A 21,678-nucleotide genomic window follows, 5' to 3' on the forward strand; every position below is an offset into this window, starting at 1 on the left:
TCCCCTGCTACTTTTCCCCTTTATTTTTTGCATTTAAGATTTTGTGCTTATCCTACACTGTAGAATGGAATAACGTGGTAGAAATATTGAGTTGACTTTATAAGGGCCAAACATTCAACATACACCTTCTGCCCTTATATATGAAAGCCTTCATATGCAATTGATTGCATGTCTAATATACATATTGAGTACAATGGCTGTTTCGATATGTAAGATGCTGTCCCTCATTCTGGATGGTGTGTGTAAAAATGTTTGTCTGAATCAGTGTCAGCAGGATAACTAGCTTGCACATTCTCCCTTAAGTCTGCAATGGAAGTGGGGACAGGGAGATGGAAGGTGGTCTGTTTGTATGCTGGAGACAGATGCATCATGGGAAGAGGTGAAAGAGTGCTGGGATCATAACACTGACAGAAGACGTTTGCTTATTTAATTTCTTTCCAATCGCCATTGTGCACCCAGTCTTTTATTAAAGTCTGTTTAATTTAAATTTGTGATACCTTTAGAAAAAAAAATGTGTCAGGAAAAATTGAACTGAGAACCCACTGGCTGATTCCACCCCACCCTATGGTCTTATTTCATCAGCCGCATGCATAGAGGGATGAGGTAGACTGTATCTTTCTCCAGTGTAGACTAAACTGTACTACTGTCTGATTTGTTGCAACAAGTTGTTTTAGTTTTGTGTGCATGCATGTGTGTGCACACATGGAGCAGCCTGGTAGGTTGTATTTGTTCAATACATCTGTCTACTTATGCTCAAAAAGAGCTTTTTCTTGATTTTCTGTAATAGGAAATGCATGTAAGTGGAGTTTTATTTGAAACATTACATACAACTAAATTTTTAAAAAAACATATCACACAGCCATTGGTATCTGATTGCAGAAAGTACTTCTAATTTCTACTTTTAAGTATATCAGTAAGATTTGGGCTCATGTTCACAATTAGAGCCTCTGCTCAGAACTGATACATTTTAATATAAAGCCACAGGCTTTCTTGGCAAACATTTGCTTCGTAAGAAGAGACATTTTGTATAGCTCTGTAAAAATGACATTAATTTATAAAATATGTGTTTAGAATCAGCAAGTAGACAGATCTGTGTCTATTACTCCTTTACCTGTACCTTCCTGACACATTAAAAATTAAAATCTTAGCTCTGCCAGCCATTGTCTACCACTTCCTGTTCCATTGCACATGCTTTAAACAAGCCTCTGGGGTTATGTAGCAACCCAAACTTAATTGCAAGTTAGATGCCTAAATAAATTAAATGCAATAGCTGCAGCTCCCTGAGGATATCTAGAGAATCCCACCCTTAAGGAAGGAAGGAAAAAATCAGTTTGAAGTGAGCGCGTGCTAGAAGCCCTAAACAAATTATAATAACATATTAAAAGCAAACAGTTGTAATCAGTTTTTCCTATAGTGAGCATAAGTTTATACTATATGTGCAGCCTTGCCTTTTCCTAGCACCTCAAATCATGTCCACACATAAGTTACCCTGGTTTAACTGAAATATATTTAAAAGCTAATATAACTAAAGTGGTACAAAAATCTATTATGAAATGGTCTTACTTGGATACAACCCAGATTTAAATAATTTACGTCAATTTCATGTTAAATTGAGCTACCTGGATATGGCAAGTTTCTAGCACAGGGATAAAACTTTGTCTTGTATTTTCTCCAGTGTTTTGTTTTGTTTAATTTTTAGTGGACAGCTGGTAGCGAATGTGAGTGCACACAGGAGTATATATGCTTAGATCCATTGATACTTCAATGATCCATCAGTTAAATAAGCTCCCTGTCTTTAAAAAAAAGCATGCATTCATATATTTTATGAGTTGGAAGTTATCAGTCCTGAAAAATCATGTTAGTTTCCCCTAAACTGTTATTAGTTTAAATTTGAAATGTGATTATTTTGTGTTATCTTCAAATGTATTTGAATGCAGCTTGTAATGCTATGATAGGTGGGAAGAGATTTGTTATCACTTCACCACCAACAATTCTGACAGGCTGCTAAACCACAATCAGTCTCATCTTTCACTTCAACTTTTTTGACTTCAGCCATTTTACCAAAGCAAATATTACCAGTCAACACTGAAAGTGAGGATACTCTTTTATTTTGAAGCTAATAGCTTAAAAACTTAAGTTAGATTAATTTGTTGAGTCATTAATCCAATTTATTTTATATACAGTTTATTTTATATTTAATTAGTTATTTTGGAGAATTTACTGTGTGCATCTAAATGGCAGCCTTCTAGCCATGTTAGTGATGTTTTTGCACTTAAGCACATGTAGCAATTTTCCCTGCAGTATGGATGCTGAAACATGCATGTATAAACTGAGCCTGTTCGGTAAATTACACTGTGGCTGGGCAGCTACACAGCTATGTAGTATGCCCATTCTACACCCATGCCTGCATCTAAGTCCCAGAAATTAAGCCAGCCAGAAATTCACAACTAACAGAGAGATGAGAAATAGGAGGACCTCTCAGGTTTTAGTCCTAATAGTTGAGTGCTGCCTTAGGGCAACTTCCCAGGAAGCCACCAGGTTGCTGGCCTCCCTCACCCAGAGGGGTTTGAACCTATGTGTCTCCAGCACAGTGTTCTAACTACAGTGCCAGTTTAGGGCATGTGTAGATGAAACAGGGGCCCTAAATTAAAGCAGTGGATTTTAAAAAACACCACTTCAATTTAGGGCTGATTTAAACCCCAATGTCGTGCAAACACTCAGCTGACTTACCTGCCTCTTCAGCGGGGAGGGAAGGGTGAGCTGCCAGCAGACAGAGCAGTCCCTGGGCTGCAAGGGGGTAGTTGGTACTTCCCTCCACAATGGCTGTGCCCCCCCCCGCCTGCAGGCACCTGACTTGGGTAGTCCGGGGGGACACCGCAGCTGTGGAGGGAAGCACCAGTTCCCCGTGCAGCTGAGGCAGGCAGGCAGGTTCCAGGGGAGAAAGAAAGAGAAAAAAAAAATCAGGCTCGCTGCTTTTCTTGGGCGGAACTGCTTTCCTGGACTGCTGTCAGGCTGCCTACAGGGTTTCCTTCAGAGCCATGGAGCTGCATGGAGCCTGGTGCTTTGCTCTGTGGCTGTAGAGGCAGCAAACTAAAACTCCTCAAAGGAGTTTTAGTTTGAGCCCCAAGTCATTTAAGGCACATTACGCCGCCAAATTTCCTACAGTGACTGGAATTAATGTGCGATACACCGCCGAGGCATGCAAACACCAAAACCATTAAAGCAGTGCAAAAGCATTTAGCCTGCTTTAAAGTGTTGTGCGAACATGCCTCTTGTTTTGTCTACACATGGCCTTAGTACCCTCTCCAGCACACATTTTGAAACTATCTCTAAGTGCCAGGAGAGGGAGATAGGTGGGGCTAGGAAAAAGAGAACAAGATAGAGAGTGTGTACCTCAGTGAGATGGATGCTCATTTTTACCCTAGAGCCTTGTTTCCAATGAGGCAGTAACTTCCTTATCTTACTCGATCTGTTTTATGTAATAACTATTAAAATAGAGGGACAATGGCTCAGCTTGAAAAGGAGTGATTGTAGAGGGGTCTGGAAATGCCTGATCTGTGCTGTAGTGGTTAGAGTGCTATGCTGGGAAACTGGATGGATCCACACTTCAAAATCTCTCTTGACAAGGGGGGCACACCAGCCACTCATCACTTGATGGGAGGATCCTGGTTGCGGGAGGATCCTTTTTGTGTCTTACTGTATTTTTCTTGCACTGTCCCTTTAAGGCCAAAGCCTTCATTTTCAGCACTGCAGGGTTCCATTTGTTTTGCGGCAGTTTTGCAGCTCTGGGGACTCCACAAGGACCCAGGGGATATATTTTTGGTTCCTCCCACTCACCAGGGGAGGGGTCAAGGTCAGGGACAGAGCAAGTATAAGTCTTGCATACGTACTAGGGCAACTGTTAAGATCCACCCTGGATATGATTCCATAGAGTTATATTAATAAATGCTTGTTAGTGTCCAGAGTGTCCAAAGTGTTGTTGCTGAACTCACAACATATCATCTGGCAACGAGGATAGGATTGCTTGATTAAAGACACCCCTAGATTGTGAGGACAGCATTCTGAGACCAGGCTGTGTTTTTGTGAGGGAAGGTTGGAGGGTTTTTTTCTTGTTTTTTTTTTCTCCTCTCTATTATGGGTGATGTTAGTTAAGATGGCTACATTGGGTCATATAGAAGAATCTGATGTGAGCCAGCTGGCTTCTTAGGACTCCTATGCTGAAAGGCTATCCTATTACTTGGAAGCCAACAAAGTGGAAAACCTAGAACAGACGCGATCCTCCTGACAGTCTGTGGTGCCAAAACATTTGCCATTTTTTGTTCCCTCGCACAACCTGCCTTACCAAACACAAAGTCTTATGCTGAACTAATTATTCTGCTAAAGACATATTTTTGCCTGAGGCCACCTGTTACCCTGTAGAGATTTCATTTTTTTAAAACGGGACCAAAAGGCCAATAAAGGCATAACAGATTACCTGGCTAAGCTCTGTCACCTTGTGAAATTTTGTGAGTTCGGTGATCTCCTGGATGGCCTGCTTCATGACCATCTTATCTGTGAGGTTCAAGATGAAGCAATCCAATGTCACCTGCTCTCTAACCAAATTTGACTTTGGCTACTGCACAAGAAAAAGCCTGGGCAGTTGAAGCAGCATCCTGTAACATGAGAGAAATTCACTAAGCGTCCTCCAGCAACATCCACATACTCCAAAAAGGTCTAGAATGAGATCATCACCAGAAAATTCAGCAGATTATACCTTCAGTAATGTAAGCTAATTAATCCACAGACATGTCTGAGTTGTGGTGTCCAACATAGACAAAGGGAGTGCAGGTTTAGGGATGCAGAATGTCATGCCTGCAAGAAGAAAGGTCACATAGAGAGGGTTTGCCACTAAAAGGCCAGTTATGGGAGACAAAAAGACTGGCAAATGTCACTCCTAAACCACTCAGAGGTTAGAGTCCTCCCAAGAACGTGAGGTACAAAAACTATATTTGCTTAAAAACGTTGGCGTTGTTGGAACTAAAGGTTCTGAGATGATTGCAACTGTAGTGATAAATGGACAGAAGTGCAAAATGGAAATGGACTCTGGTTCAGGAGTATCCCTCATAGATGAAAACACCTTCTTCCAGTTGTTTCAGTGCCCTTTCCCCAAGTTATTGAAACCTGAGTGTTGCCTGCATGAGTACAATAGACAGATTGTGGACATTTTGGGCAGCTGCAGTGTAGTAGTCCAGTATGGATCTATTAGACAGCGTCTCCCCCTCATTGTCACTAAGGGTTTCCACAAAAGCCTTCTGGGAAGAATTTGGTTCTCATTAGGGGTGTACAAAGTGGGCTGTATTTGATTTGGATTCAGATTCAGCCTGATTCAGGGTGTTATACAAATTGCCAATTGCTCAAATCACGACCAAGGCTTTATAAAGGGAGATAAGGCAAGGTGTTGCGTTTATTGATTACATGTGTTAGACGTAGAGGTTTGGGCACACCATTCATACAAACACACATAAATCATCATACACATCATTACACACAGGTATACACATACACAAAACAACCATTTTATCCACATGTACACCAGGTATAGTTACTAGCAATAGTTGCTCAATATCAGCCCAGGGTGGCCAACCCAGGCTTATTGAGTAGATGATGAAGATTTGAAGATAGCAGATTTAAAGATAACAGCTGGAGTGGGGTGAACAGATGCATCTGTGCTCCAATGAAACAACAGTAGAGAAAGAGACTCACCCAACTTGGCATTTTCAAAGTGTTCTTTTATAGGGATTCGCATCCTTTGTTTCAGTGCTTTGGGGTTTTTCCATACCCAGCTTCTGTTTTTGCGGTTGCTCTACTTTTGTCTTCAGCTTTGGAGTGTTTTTGCTGCCTGTCTGGAAGGATGGGTACATTTCTTCTCCTTGTTATCTTCTTTGTGCCCTCGAGCTTCAAAGGGATTCTTCAGCCGTTTGTTAGTTAGTTACTGACTGGTAACTTACATTTGGCACCTTGTTGCTTACATAAACAGTTAAATCTTCTCCCATTTCTATGCCATTCTCTCACCATTCACCCTTTTACACACATACATACATAAAGGCTATGCAGAGTTCATTCCCTTATGTCAAGCAGAAGGATACAAAATGGAGTTTTCAAGTTGCTTACAGGACAAGATTAACATGGTTATATTTTACTATTATTGCACTCTGTGTTAACATCAGCTACATTAATTCAGTTCATGCTACAAGGGGACATTGATTCAATTCACTGACTTGGATCACTGTCTCAATTTGATTCGGCCAAATCAAAATCTGAAGATTCAATGCTGATTCAGAGAATCAGCAGTTTTGCCATAGACACAGCTTTAAATGTTTTTGCTACATACCTCGAGGTACTAGGCATAGCTCGTGAATGCTGAGATGGTGGGGTGGATGGAGCATCTGGAGCTGGGGGGAATATTCAAGCATCTCAAAGTTCATGAGCCACCTGGTACCTTGTGGTATTTAGAAAAAACATTTAAAGCGGTGCCTATGTCCAAATCATCGAATCTCTCCGAATCAATTCACAGGGTTCCAGTGTGGCAGCAGCTGCGGCCTCCACCCCAGTTTGGCAAGTGGGGGGTCACAGCTGCTGCCACAATGGCACAGCCCCAGCAGGCAAGCCTGGAGCCAGCACTGGGCTTGGTTACAAGCTGGTGCTGAGTATGGAAGGAAAAGCAGCCCTTCCCCCACCCTGTGGCCAGAGCCCCATGCTGTAGCCCCTCGCAGACTACCTGGGGGTGCCTCGCAGGCTCAGGACAGCCCTGCGTGGGCTGCGAGTGGCTGTAGCAGGGAGCTCCAGGCATAGGGTTGGGGAGGGACTGCTTTTCCCCTGTGCTTAGCACCAGCTCCTCCCCTGCCCTTCCCCACACCCCCACCTTACCTAAGCTTCCCACGCTGAGGAGCTACATGGTCCCAGACCAGAAGCACCTCCTTGGGCTTCCAGCTGGAGGGGCGAGGCCAGGCGGACCCTGCTTTTGCAGGAGCTCTCCAGGGCTTCCCCTTGGTTCTACTGCCCTTGGCTACACTGAATTCTACCAGAAGGACCAAACACCAATTAGTCAGCTAGAAGTTTGCCAATTAGATTCACAAATAAGTAAATTTATGCTATTAACTAACATAATGCCACATTTACTCTATTCTGAGTTTTTTTCTCTATTTAACATGGAGAAAAGACACTGGGGAAGAGGAAGGGGGAAGCAGGGAGCAGAGGTTTGGTGGGGGGAAGCAGGGAGGAGGCAGGCACAAGCAGGAGGTAAGATACTTGACCTCCCCACTTCTTGTTTCCCTACAGCAGTGGGAAGGATGAATTAAAGATCATCCTCCAATAATTTGATTATATACATGGAAAATTATAACAAATTAGATTTGTCTTAGAATCAGGTAAACACAGTATATAAAACTGAAAACTTATGTTGACTGAAATTTCTTCCCTGGAGACCCGAGTCAGAACTTTGAGAGAATCTGTGAGTCATATATGAATGGTATGGCATAAAAAGGATCATACAAAGAGTTTTGGACACATTAAGGAAAGTAAAGTCTGTGTGTTAAACTATGGAACATATTTTTTGTTTTATTTCATTATAATAATTATTAAGCATGGTTTTTTTCTCTTTTTACAGCCACTGAAAAAATAAAAAAACAACTCACCATAAACTCACTGGAAATAGGTAGAAAGAGTGAATTCCCCAGGATTTTCACATCTGCCTTGATTCCTACTTTGTGACCTTGACCACAAGATGTGTGACCTGAACAAAACCACAACACAGAACTCAACAGGGGTCCATTTAGCTCCATTAGGTTTGGTCCTAGGTTGCATTTCGCTGATCACTATTGTCCTAAATATATTGGTCCTATATGCAGTGAAAACAGAAAAGAAATTACAGACAGTTGGCAACCTATATATTGTTAGCCTCTCTGTTGCAGATCTTATAGTTGGTGCAATTGTTATGCCCCTGAATATCGTGTACCTACTGACTCCAACATGGGTACTAGGTAGACCAATCTGTCTGTTCTGGCTTTCGATGGATTATGTAGCCAGCACTGCTTCCATTTTCAGCCTCTTCATATTGTGCATAGATCGTTACCGTTCAGTTCAGCAGCCGCTCAAGTATCTCAAGTACCGAACCAAAACTAGAGCAACTGTAATGATTTCTGGAGCTTGGCTAGTTTCTTTTCTGTGGATCATACCAATTCTGGGTTGGCATGCTTTTGCCAATGGTGGAGAAAGGAAGGTTTGTGAAGATGTTTGTGAAACTGAGTTCCACAAAGTCACCTGGTTTAAGGTGTCAACAGCCATTGTCAACTTCTATGTGCCATCTTTACTGATGTTCTGGTTCTATGTGAAAATATTCAGAGCTGTTCAGAAACACTGTCAGCATCGAGAGCTCATCAATGAATCATATCGGTCTTTATCAGAAAACAAAATCGCACATAGTAATAAGGTTCAAGACGAGCAAAACATTTGTCTCCAGAAGGAAAACTTGGGTTTAAACACAAGTGTTTTGAAAAAAAGCTTGGTAGATCCCAGCTGCAATGTAAATATCAACTTCCCTCCTGAAAGTGTAGAGGCAAAGCTTCACCAAGGCAGCTCAGACAAAGCCTCAAAGACCCTCCCTAGAAGAAATGACAGAAAAGTCATGAAACTTAGCTGTTTCCCCCTCACTATTGCCCAGTCTCAGCCAGGCGTAGAAAAAGTGAGCAGGACGTATATGTCAGTTGATAAGCACAAACAGAATGAAGAGGTGTCTTGCCCAGAGGATCTTGAATCAAGTGACACGTCTGAACACACTTTCGCAGAAGTGGCCTCATGTAAAAATGACTCTGATCCTGCTTTGGAGTCAAATTCTGGTTCTGAGGAAAAAACTAATAACAAAGATTTTGTAAGCCTTGGTTACCTGAAAAAGACCTGGAAGAGACTGCGCATCCATTCCAAGCAGCACATACAAGGAATACATGTGAACAGAGAAAGAAAAGCAGCCAAGCAGTTGGGTTTTATAATGGCAGCCTTCATGTTGTGCTGGATTCCCTACTTTGTGGTGTTTATGGTAATAGCTGTTTGTAGGTGTGAGAAGTTTAAGTTACATATGTTCACTATCTGGCTTGGCTATGTGAACTCTACCTTTAACCCACTCATCTATCCTCTCTGCAATGAGAACTTCAAGAAGATTTTCAAAAAGATCCTTCGTATCCCTCATAATTTATCTCGTGGCTGATTTTATTTGGTGTGGAAAAACAATGACATGTTCATGACTCTTCAGTGAAACAAAACCTTTCACTTTCAAGGGAAAAATAATCATGAGTGAGGTGTAAAGCTTTGGAAAAATATGTGTAAAACAAGTGTCTGTGAAAGTGAGCAATGTTCATATGACAAATAGGACCTTAAGAGTTCAAAGTATTTAAAGGGGATCTGGCTTTGACCAGGACTCCTGAAAACTCAGGGGCCAGTCTTAGGACTGCTAGGCTATTGTGCATTTTTTACATCTTTAAGACTACCTCTTCCCATTATGTATAGCAAAACTGGAGAGAAGATAGAAATCTTCAGTGATATAGAAGTACATGGAAAGTTTATAGAAAGAAACAGACCGCAGTTTATATTATCAGCCAACTACTCATTTTGACTTCTGTAATATACATTTTTAAACCTGGGAACATACAACTTGTCAAAGGCATAGATTGCTTACCAGATAATTTTTTTATGTAGTATAAATATGGAGTTTGAATTGTTTTTTTTTCAAATGTATCCTGTTTATTTATAATTTCCCCAGAATAATGCACTTTTTAGAGATACCAAGTTGTATTGTGATGTGCTATAAGTCTTTGGTATTGTGTTTAACATTCTTCAGCATTTGTTCATTTCACTGGAAAACACAATAATTTTCTATGCTTCAAATATTTCCATATTTACTGTATGTAAGACTTCTACCAGCCACCGTATGCTAGTTACTCCTGTTAAGAAAGTGAACGATTGATTCGGAACTTGTAGAGATACAGTTATGTTAGAGAAACAGTTATGTACCGTTTGTCCTTCCCCTAATAAGTTCTGCTAAAGTTGGTGCATGTATGCTACCTTTCACTGTATAAAATATTCATGCAAATCTGCATCCAGCAACTAAGATTTTAGAGAAAGGGAAATGGATATCCAAAGTATGTGTTTCTTTTGCTGTCACTGAAATGTAATTGTATCTCAAAAATCAAGCTGAAAATTCTATTTACACATTCAGGGCTAATCTATAAATGAAATGCATGTGCCAAGGAAACAAGACTGGTTCTACTTTGACTGAGAGAGGTGTTCAGCTGGAAGTGAAGTAACGTTTGCACAAGCACTGGCTGATCTATTGTTCTAGGTACTGCAGTAATCCCTAAAACCAGACATTCCTATTCACACAGTATGAATCAATGGTGACCCAGTGTGTACATTTAAATTTGGATTTCTAAACATGAGTTCAAGAACCAAAACATAGTTAATTAAAGTGTCTCTCCTGGCATATGTGCTGGGCCTGCTTAATGTGTACCAGAATAATCACACCAAGATATGATCACGCAGAGGACAGGAAGGATATTTAGCCAATATATAAGCTGGCAGCCACATTATACAATGACTGCAACATAGCAACACATGCCTCCATGTGCTCCTCTGATGGAACTAGTTAAAAGAAATAGTAAGCAGAACTTCATTAGGAGTTCATCCCTGTAGGATGCCCCTCAAGGGTATATTTCATTGGATAGTGTGGCAGCCCAGACATAATACTACCAGCTTCCATAACATATAATGTCTAGACTTCATCAGGTATACTTCATACAATGTCTAGGCCTCAGCAGATATACTTTAGTTTTGTGATTTAGGGATGGGTTGAGGAAACACTGTTTTTTCTTTCACACCTCTTTAGTCAGGAAGGCCTCATGCTCTCACTTTCTAAAGGACCTTTAAAATTCAGCCTAACAATACTGTCCTCCTGCTGCCATCTTGATATCCTGGTGCATTTCTCTGTGAGAATGAAAACACAGTGTTTCTGTACTTCTAAAATTGCTAAATTAACTTAGCAGCAAAGATATGATGAGGTGAGGAGAAGAGCTTTCTCCTGCCTACTCTTATCCTATTAGAAAAAAAATATTATAGTGTAATGGGAAGAGAAGGAACTGGAAGTCATGTCATCACGGTTCTATTTCCTGAGTGCATACAAATTTGCTGAGTGATCTTGAGCAAGCTAAAACCTTGCTGTTTTCTTTCTGTTCATTTGTTAAGTGAGCATAAGCATAAGCAAAGGTGTGATAAGAGACTTGGATAATATTGGCACAGGCCTTTGGAATCTTGTAACAAAAGATACTATATAAATGCAAAGTATTGTTTTCATTCTCTTTCAGTTATCTTGTCTTTAAGATCCTTAATGTCATCAGATGTATTTAAACAACTCAGTATTAAAGGACAAGATAAAAATGGAAGATGGATGCTTTAACCAAATGTATTCTATCTCATAGTAGTCAGAGACGGGGGAAAATTAATGTTAGGAGTCTCTCTATTTCATCAGAGACATGAAAGAAAGAAGATCAAGGCAGAAATACTCATTTTGGAAATAAGAAGCAACATCTTAATGGTGAAAGTGATTAACTACTGGAACAACCTACCCAGACATGGTAAATCCACCACCATTTGGAGCATTTCAGTAGCCCTAGCATCTCAGGCAGCCAAACTGTCACCAAGCCTTTCTTTCCTTTCCTGTAGGAGCTTCTTCTCCAGCAGCTGCCAGAGAGCTGTCTCTGCCAACCCCAGCTCTGGAACTTAGATGTGCCCACATCTTAGAACTTAGATGTGCCCAGGGCTCTGCATCCTTCTGGTCAGCTGACTGGGGACAAGTGCTAGGGGTGTAGGTTGTAGCTGTGTTTGTCTAAGGACATGGTAGACAAGGTTTATGGTGTCAATCCAATATCTTTTAGTAAACTGAATAGTTGGAGAAATATATCTTAGGAAGCTTTGGGGTTGAAAACCCTTTGTCAGGCTGAGGAAGCACCTGCAGTTGTTGCGTGTGCTCTCCCTGGATTGAAGGGATAGTAAAGAAGCCAGAGGCTAGCATATAATGTAGGCAAGAAAGCCAGTCAGTGAAAATGGAAATGGAGGCATCAGGGGGTGAGAGACAGGCTGAGGAAGGAGGATGTAGCAGGTAAAGAAGGTACTTGGGGAGTCAGATGTCTGGCAGGTTGTAGTGTGTCATCATTCCAATGTCTAGGTTCATGAGGTACCTAGGAGGCTTGTAGGCTCATCTGTGAAAAGTGGTTTGAAATTCAGTCACTGCACCTTGCTAGCCTCATCACCAGAAACCAACTTCCTACAGCCCAAAACACACCAAATGGATCCAGACCATTCCATGACAAGACATGCAAAACCTGCCAACAATATCTCCAGTATGGAGATATCTTCACAATACATATCTCCATCAGGGCACCAAATGTCCAGATGGAAAATACGTAGGAGACAACAAGCAACAACTGTGCACCAGAATGAGTGCACACCAAAAATCTATCAAAGACAAGAACACCCAAATCTAAAAAGAGAGGTGTATAATGGATGGAAGACAGGAAACACCACTAAGGAGGACTATACTGCACTGATTCACACCTGCAGGGAGTAAACTAGAAAAAAGGCTGCGACTGAACTCCATCTGGCTACACGAATCAAGAACAATAAAAGTCCTTCTTCAGATACGTGGGGAGTTGAAAGAAAAACAAGGGCAACATTGGACCCCTGCTAAACCACCTGGGATAGCTGACTACCAACACCCAGAAAAAGCCAATCTACTTAATGATTACTGTGCACCAGTTTTTCACCAGACGAAAGAGATGGTGCTGCCAAACATGATGTGGGATGACCAGGGTAAAGATGAATATATGCCTACCATTGGCATGGATCTTGTGACGGAACATCTTGAGAGGCTGGATCCCCATATATCAGCTGGACCAGATAGGTTGCACCCAAAAGTGCTAAACGAAGTGGCAGACATCATAGCACAACCACTAGAGAAGATATTTGAGAATTTGTGGCACACCTGAAAATTGGAAGTGGGCCAATGTGGTGCTCATCTTCGAGAAAGGCAGGAAAGAAAACCCTGGAAACTACAGGCCAATCAGTTTCACCTCAATCCCTGGGAAGATTTTGGAAAAAATTATCAAAGAAACCATTCTTGACAGAAGGCAACATTCTGAGGGATAGCAAGCATGGGTGTTTTGTGGGTAGGTCTTGCTTGACCAATCTCATTTCCTTCTATGACGATGTGATGTATCACCAGGACAAAAAGGAAGAGGTTGATGTAATATATTTGGACTTTTAAAAAGACTTTGACCTGGTGTCCCATGATGTCATGGAAAAATTGGGCAACTACAGCCTCGATTACTCCACAATCCAATGGTTGGGGATCTGGCTCTGAGATGAGAGTCAGAGAGTGGTAGTAACAGAACTCCATCAACATGGCACTCAGTGAGTAGTGGCATCCACCAGGGCTCCATTCTCAGACCTGTACTCTTTAATGTCTTCATAAAAGATCTGGACACTAGTTTCAAAAGCAGACTGGACTGACCCAGAGAAACTTGCCTGCCTGGTATGTGATTCTGCAGCTCTGTACCTCCCCTACACTGTGGCCCATGCCTCATAGATGGCATCCCAGGCAGCTAAGGTGAACACACATGGAGCCTCATAACTCCACTGCAATCAGCCAGCCTCAGGCATCTAAAATATTTTAGGGGTCTGGGCTTTCCCCAGCCAAGACTGTGAGTATGTGTGGTGGCTGGAGGTTATAAGGTGCTTTCTACCCACCTTTCACCAGTTATTGGTCCTGGCATGTCCTGGGGGCTGGTGTGCCACCGGCAGTCCCACCAGGCCTCCCAACCATGGCAGGGTGAAATTTTAAATCATGCCTATGACCTTGGATCTCCTCCTTCCCCACAGTCCCATCCCATACCTCCAAGCTTGCCCTGGCACAGGAACTTAGAAGGGACATGTTCTTCCCTTCCTGGCTGGTGATGCAGTGAGAGCTGCCTCCAGCTCTGAGAGTGGTGTATTAAATGGCTCATAAATCAGAAACCAAAAGGAAATAGGTGCAGATGGAGTGAGGAGGGCGACACTCCATCTGCACCTGGAGCTTGGGGAACCCTAGCAGCAGCAGGCTTACCTTGAGGAACACCAGCTGCTCCACCAAACCAGGATCCAAAGAGGTGTGGTGAGGTGTCACAGAATCTCCAGTAATGCTGAACACCCTCTCACTTGGAACATTGGTCGGTGGACAGGACAGGTGTTCCTGGGCAACTGGCCAGATCCTGCCACACCTGGCTGTGGTTTGCCCAGTAGGCCAAAGGGTCACAATGCAGCAGCTCCACATCCTCGGTGAGATAGGCAGCCACCAAGGCCTGAGTGCTACCTGCCTGATGGTGGGGTCTGGTGCCTCCAGACCCCACCAAGGAAGTCATGCCTTTGGCCCACGTTGGCAGTGGCTGTCGTAGAGAAGGAGACTGGCTGCTGGATAACGTGCTGGCATGGGACAGGGGGTCCCCCTGTTCTGCATCATCCTCCTACACCTTTCTGCCTCCCTGACTCTGTTCACCAGCATCTCCATCCAATTATCCAGGGTTTTGCTGCCGCCTACGCTCCTCTTCACCCTTGGGTCACACATGGGGGCCAGCAGATGGACCATACTGGACCACAAGGGATCAAATCATTTCCTGATGCCCTCCTTCAGCCACCTCACCAGTGCCTGCATGTCTGGTGGCAGTGGCTTTCTTCAGCCAGGAACATTTATCTCCTGGAACTTCTCCATTTCATTCTGAAGTTCCCTCGCTACAGGGATCAGCTGGGTAAGAAAGGCATCAGCAGTGCTGAGGATCTCGGTGGCCTTAAGGAAGGGGTTGAGGACCAGCAAGATCTGGGAGACAGTATTACACTCAGCTCTGTTAAGGGGGCCGCTAACTCCAATCTCTCTGAGCAAGGTGATCTCATGGATGGCCTTCTGTTGCTCCACCAGCCTTTTGAGCATCAGGTATGTGGAGTTCCACCAAGTCTCCACATCCTGCATGATTTTGTGCTGTGGGACATTCAGCTCTGTCTGTTATCCTGCAACATCTTGCCCCCTTGATGCTCTGGTAGAAGTAGCCTGCCACCTTCCTGCATTTGGAAATGAGCTTGTTGGTGGAGCTGGCACCATCACCAGCAGCTTTGTCCTCCTCCAAGGCATCCCTGACAAAAAGATGGAACTTATATGCCACACTGGCATCATGGACCACCTTGACTATATTGGTCCCAATGTCAGTTACAATGAACTTGTGGGAGAGCTTGCCCTGCCCAATGAGCCACCCCTGCACCCCATGGTCCCCATAATCTCAGTGCCATGTAGGACTCATTGTTCACCTCATCCTGAAAGAGAGCCCGCTGATGGCCTGACTGGTTGCACCAGTGCTCTGTGAGGGAGAGGTAGGTGTGATCTCCATGCAGGCTGCTCCAGATGTCTGAGGTGAAGTGTAAGGCCACTTGTAGACCTGCCTTGCACATCTCCTCTCTCAAGTACTCCCTGCATGCCTCATACAGGGAGGGCAGCACTGTTCTGCTGAAATTGGTGCATGTGGACACTTTGTATGATGGGGCCGCACCATGAGCCACCTGAACCCCGGCTGCTCAACAAGGAGAAGGGCTGGCCATCCACAGAAAGCATCTCTCCAATGCTGTGGGTGACCTCATTTGCCTTGAGTAGCATGACCCCCTGTGTGTCTACCTTTCCCCCACTGTTCCAGGGTGGCCTGGAGATGGGGGCTTTCAAGCAAGAGGGGGACTTCTTTTGGGACATGCTTCCACTGGTGCTGGGCTCAGAGGGAGCAAGCGCAAGGGGGTGGTGCCTGCAGAGATGCATCAGCCTCCCTGTGGTCCTCATGCTTTTCCCCCTCTCCCCTTACCTCAGCTGGTTTTGGCTCAGCATTGCAAGTAGGTAGCATATGTGAGACCATCTCAAAATGTTCCCAGACCACATTACCCCCTCATTTCTGGGGTGCGTGTGGGTCTCCTGCTTTATCCCCCTCTTCAGCAGAGACACAACAGCAGGAGGAGCTGAGCTAGCCGCCCTAACAGTCTCCTCCGCAGTGCCTTCCGAGGAAGGACGCCTGGCTCTAGGGGAACTTTGAGGGGTGTGGAGTACAAACTCTGCTTCCCCCTCCTGCCCTGGAATTTCTTGTGCTATCAAGCTGAGGTCCCCTACTTTAAGATTGAGCTCCTCTAAGACTTGGAGTGGGAGGCTTCTGCAATTGGGGTGATGGAGACAGTGCTGCTTATTGTCATGCTGCTGGTCCTGTGGTTTATTATCACAGTTGGTGTCAGGGGGGGTGCAGCTGCAGGCACTGCTGTGACTTCCTTGCTCCCAGTACCAGCAGAAACCTCATGGCTGGTTGAAAAGAGGCTGTGTCTCAGCTTGGGTAGCAGGGAACTGACACCTCTCCCTCTGCCCCTTCTCACTCCCCTCCCAGACTTGGCAGCACCAGCCTTTCCAGCACACTTCATGTTTTCCTGTGCTGGAAAAGGTGTCTGACTGTGTATAGTGTATCTATATGTAGGTGTCTGTACGTGTAATCTATCTAAACTATGCTGTGCAATCTTGAACAGTCCCTAGCAATCACACTGTCAGGCAAAACATATATTTCTTTTTCTTCAGGTTTAAAAAAAAAAGGATAATTTCAAAGGAATGGATACAGGAAAAAAAGAAATGATATAGGGATAACAGTACTGGTATTGAAGTTAGGCTAGTATAGCTAAGCTGTCTGTGTAAGCTGTATTCTATTCAATCCTTTGCAAGTAGAAGACACACTCCTTAGCTAGACAGTAGCAGCTAGGAAGTAGCCAGAGTCAGTGCCTTTCAAATGGTGCTCTCTGGTTGAGCAACAGGCTGACAGCTAAGGCACTCACAGGCTTATATGCTGTTTTAAAACTTGTTAGAGTACTGGGATTGGAAAGGACCTCAGAGACAGTTGGCAGACACTGGCCAGCTACAGATAACAGTCTGTTCCCCCCCTCTTCCTCCTCCCTCTCTTTACTTTCCTTTCCCTGCAAGCCCAGCTTCAAACACCTTCAAAACACTAAAACAACTTCAAATGTTTCAACTTGTTTCATTTCATTTTGAACATTTTGACATGTCTCCTGTTTTGTTTTGGATTCAGAGTTGCAAGCGTCAAATGCTCACAACACCGCCAAAACAAAATGGCAGTCGAAATTTTGCACAGCCCTATAAAACAGTAATTGTAGTAAAATAATTTAATTTTTTTATTCCAAAATGATGTCGAGATTATCTACGGAGGATAGAGTTGATGTGTTTTATGAGCATTCACACCTATAATAGCTAGGCTTCAGCAAGTAAGTAAAACAAGAAGTCCATTAACTTTATTTCAACATTGTGACATTTTGCCTGCATAAGCCTCATTTGTAGTGCATCTGTGGTACTACAATGACAAAGGCAGGGATCAGTTGCCACTAGTAGCCCTAGTGGCATTACCATTTCCACTGCCCATAAGTCATTCTATGGTAGAAAAAAGTCAAACTGTTGTTTTCAGATTTCCTTCTCATTAGCCACGTAACAGGCTCACTGTATTTACCTCAGATATTCTGGTCTGCTAGTGTGTGTTGAATGTCTTCTGGTTGTACAGCACTCCAGTTGGCACTGGACAAGGAGAAGAAGGCCTCAAGGAAAGAAAACAAGGCACTAGAGCAGGAAGGGCCTGAGGTATACAAAACTTAGTACGAAGTAACTACTGCTGGCAGCCAGACCTGAAGAGTAATTGCAAAATCCAAAGTTTTATACAACTATTTTAAAATGCTTTTTTGGTTAATACACAAGACCCCTTGAAGGGTAACTTAAGAGAAATAAAAACTTCAGGAGTGTGTCAAGGTAGATGAGAACAGCCTCTCAGGTATCAGAAAAATATTCAAGTGTTTTTTGCCATAGTGCTGACATCTAGTGGCTAAAGCTTGAAAAATCCCTATTTTCTGACCCATAGGGGATTTGTGCATATTTAGAATAGTAACTAAGGGCATTTATACACATGCTCTGAGAGTGGGTTGGGGATGCTTTAATTAGAGCAGCTCCAGGAGCTCCAGGAGCTGCTCTAATTAAAGCACTGGGAGTGTCACATGTATCAGTGTCCCCATACTGAAAAATGGCAGGGTGGGGCACTTTAGCTGAAGATCATTCATTGAGCTTTAATGTGCCCCTGCTGCTATTTTTCAGTACAGGGACACCAATACATGTGACGCTCAAGTCTGCTGAAGCGTGTTAATTGCCACACTCCAGCAAACTTGATTGAGTTGATTATGCTCTGATGCATTGAAATGACAGTACGTCAGAGCAGTCTCACTGCTCATGTATAGGTGTCTGAAGTGCAGAGGCAAATGGAAGTGCTGTTGTCAAAAAAGGAATCACACCCTCTTAGAAAAAATGGCCGTGGTCTTAATGATACTCCTTCTGACATTGCCTCAGAGTGAGCGTTAGGACAAGTTAGTGGCTAACACGCCATGTATTATTGTCTCATGGTATGATTGACATATGCAGTTTCTCTGTCAGCTGCTGTGATGCAAGTAGCCTAAATAATGAGAGCACTAGACAGAGCCTCAGAGCAGCTATTCTTCTCTTTTTTTGGCAGCAGCAGCAGTTTGTCATGCTATTCAGAAAGGAAGACACCTGCTGTAAGTCTTCAAACAAAACCCCTTTCCCTGGAGCTGGGTGCAGGGGCTGGCTACTGGAAATGACTTTGGAAGCTGGGGAGCAGTGGAGTATGCTTGAGCTGAACAGGAGAGGCACAGAACAGACTATGGGAAGCAGAGAAGGTCTAGTTGATAAAAAGAGGTTGGAAGAAAAGAGTTGGAGAGTGTTTGTGCAGCAGGAATTGCACCTGTACATTAATTTGAATGTTCTTGTATGTATTTGAAGTTGGCTCTTTAGCATGTGAGTGTTGCACATGCACTGAAGTTGTGCAGGTGAGGTTCAGAAATCTGACAGCATACTGACACACCATTGACTCATTTTTATTATTCTAATAATATTTAGAATATATTAAAGATTTTTGGAGTTCTGGCTCGTAATTTTTGAACTCTTGGAGTTATTGATACCTGTTTCACAATATAACATGGAGCCTTTCAGCGTTAGGACACCATCCTGGAATTTTCCCAGATCAACTAAATCATATTACCAATGTTTAGGGACTTAAGGGTTGTGTCACACATTCCATATAACATTAAGTACAGTCAAAACTCAAGCAGCCACTGTGTTCAAACAATTTAGCAGATGTTAAGCACCATCTTGGTATTGCAAATTTGTTTCCTTTCAGGGAAATAATTCTCTTTTACAGCTCTTAAGTTTACTAGGTCACTACATCCCAATGATTTGCACTGGTTGCAACTGAACATGTGCCATCACCTTGACACATATTAACTTTAATACATTACAGTATTCCAATGATTTGCAGCTATCGCACATGGATGTGTGACAAGGCCGCAACATTAGTTCTGGAGCCTTAAATTTATCCCTGTTCCCCAAGAAGTTTGAACTAAGGTAAATCCTATTGAATAATACAGAATTGCCTCAAACTGCCAAAACATAATACCATGAAGAATGAACAACCTGCAGATCTATAAAAACAATCACTCTTGAATACACTGACAGGGTACCCAAGAGAAAGATGGCATTTGCTTCTGGCCATGCTTTACTGATTCCACTGGATTATAGGGTGTTGGCCTCCAGAGATGAAGTTTGGCATACAACCAAGCTCATTGAAAGTTTCCCAACAGATTACTAAATGTTCTTACATGTCATCTGCCCCCAAATAAGACCCATCCCTTGTTTTGGGAAAGCAGAATGAAAACACGATTTTTCCAGAATCTGAAGTACCACAGCATGGGCTCAACATAGCTGAATACTGCTGACCATGCAAGAAAGGCAAAGTCAGCTTGTCAGCATCTCTCTACCTGAAACTTCAGAACTATAGTTTTAACCCTGTTAGAGCTGCTTCCAAATTAGCAGAGTTTGGCTGTTTACCCAAAGCTACTGTCAATTCAGCATCAGTTATGACATGGTTAAAACTGTCACCATGAAAGACATACTCTGACCTTCCCTCCTGGCCTAGGAGAGAAGCACAGCCCTTGTCAGTCCTATTAAAGTATTCTACTTCTTCAATTCTTGCACAGAAATCAGTTTCCTTCCACATGCATAGAAATTTTGGAAGGCTGATATGTAGGGAAAGCTGCATGTGGTATATGAGTAAATAGGATATTATTAACAGGTCTTTTCCTTTAGCAGGTTTCAATTGCAGCAGACACCATTGTTCTACTGTAGCAATGAGACTCGCATGTACAACACATGAGGTTTCTATTATTTATTCTGGAGTACTAAAGATAATACAATGCACCAGGGAGGAATATAATGAGGGAAATAAAGAGATACTGGAATTGTATTCTGGGATTTACTCCTTCCCTCCCCTAAAAATAAATAAATAAATAAATAAATAAATAAAAATACCAAAAGCATCAATGACAATTCAATGAGTGGCTCAATGTGAAAAATGGTACTAGTATACTCAGTACAATGAAGACCATTGTTTCCTATCCCTTGTAAGATTGCTTTTTGGCAGGAGACTCACAAATAGCTGTCAATCCTTTACTTCTGCGCCTTTTCCTTATTTTTTGCCCACATTCAGTATCCACAACCATACTCCACTATCCAAAACCAGGTGATCATGACCAGACACCTGTCAGGTCCCATATGTATACCACATGTTTTTCTATATAGGTCACACAAAAACAAGTTTCACTTGAGCTATTTTAGGGAAAATTTAAAGTCACTTTATTGTACATGACTATCCAGGCTTAGGACTGCAGTGTCTCAGATCCAAACGTGATGTTAAGTAGACTGTTAAACTAATATACAGATGAGGTAGTCATCTGTACAAAATTGAATTAATACAGTTTCTACCAATTGAATCCTAAAAGTTAACAGTCTGACAGATTTCATCTGTAGATATGACATATATATTTTCATATCAGAATTCTAAATAAAGCCTGTTGGAAAAAAAATTACATGAGTTGTGGTATGTTGTCTTAATAAAATATTTATAGGAAACTACCCACATTTCTAACTACACATTACTGATTCAGACTTCTAAAAAAGTAATAGTTTAGCACAGATAAGTGTGTATGCATGGAGAAGAAACATAACAGAAACTTTTGAACAAAGAAGCTACATCTGCACTATTATAAAATGTAATTTTGGTGGTTAGTACATACAGAAATTATAAACAAAATAAGGACCAACAGTCAAGACATTTTTATAACTTAGACCAGCAGTCTGCAGTGTTTTTTCTGGCTGTGGGCTGGAATGACCCAGCTCAGATCTGCAGTCAGTGTTAGGATGCAGCCACCACCCCTGCTGCCCAGCTGTAGCATAGCATAGGGTTCTTCCCACAGACTGGCTACCCAGCTGCAATGCAGGCAAAGCACCCCCTCCCGTCACTGAAGCCTTTGTCTCTGGGCTAGATCCAATGGCTCTCATGGGCTATAGGCCACAGACTCCTAGCTCAGCCTATTGCAACTAGCAACACTCATCTGCCTTCTTCATTTCCCATAAAACATATCACTGTGCCAAGTCCTGGT

At 42.8% G+C, this 21,678-nt stretch overlaps 1 protein-coding gene across 1 annotated transcript in view; it reads left to right on the forward strand.

Moving 5' to 3' along the window:
* HRH1 (histamine receptor H1) overlaps window positions 1-21,091 on the forward strand; it is a 132,830-nt gene extending 111,739 nt beyond the window's left edge. The window contains exon 2 of the mRNA XM_090022344.1: window positions 7,646-21,091. Coding sequence (XP_089878470.1) covers window positions 7,763-9,238 — 1,476 coding nt within the window. The 5' untranslated portion in view covers window positions 7,646-7,762 and the 3' untranslated portion in view covers window positions 9,239-21,091. The remainder of the gene's footprint in view (window positions 1-7,645) is intronic.
* The last annotated feature ends 587 nt before the right edge of the window (window positions 21,092-21,678 follow it).

The sequence above is a fragment of the Crocodylus siamensis genome, chromosome 11, assembly GCF_052110815.1.
Source record: "Crocodylus siamensis isolate JL-2025a chromosome 11, ASM5211081v1, whole genome shotgun sequence".
In the NCBI taxonomy this organism is placed as follows: Eukaryota; Metazoa; Chordata; order Crocodylia; family Crocodylidae; genus Crocodylus; species Crocodylus siamensis.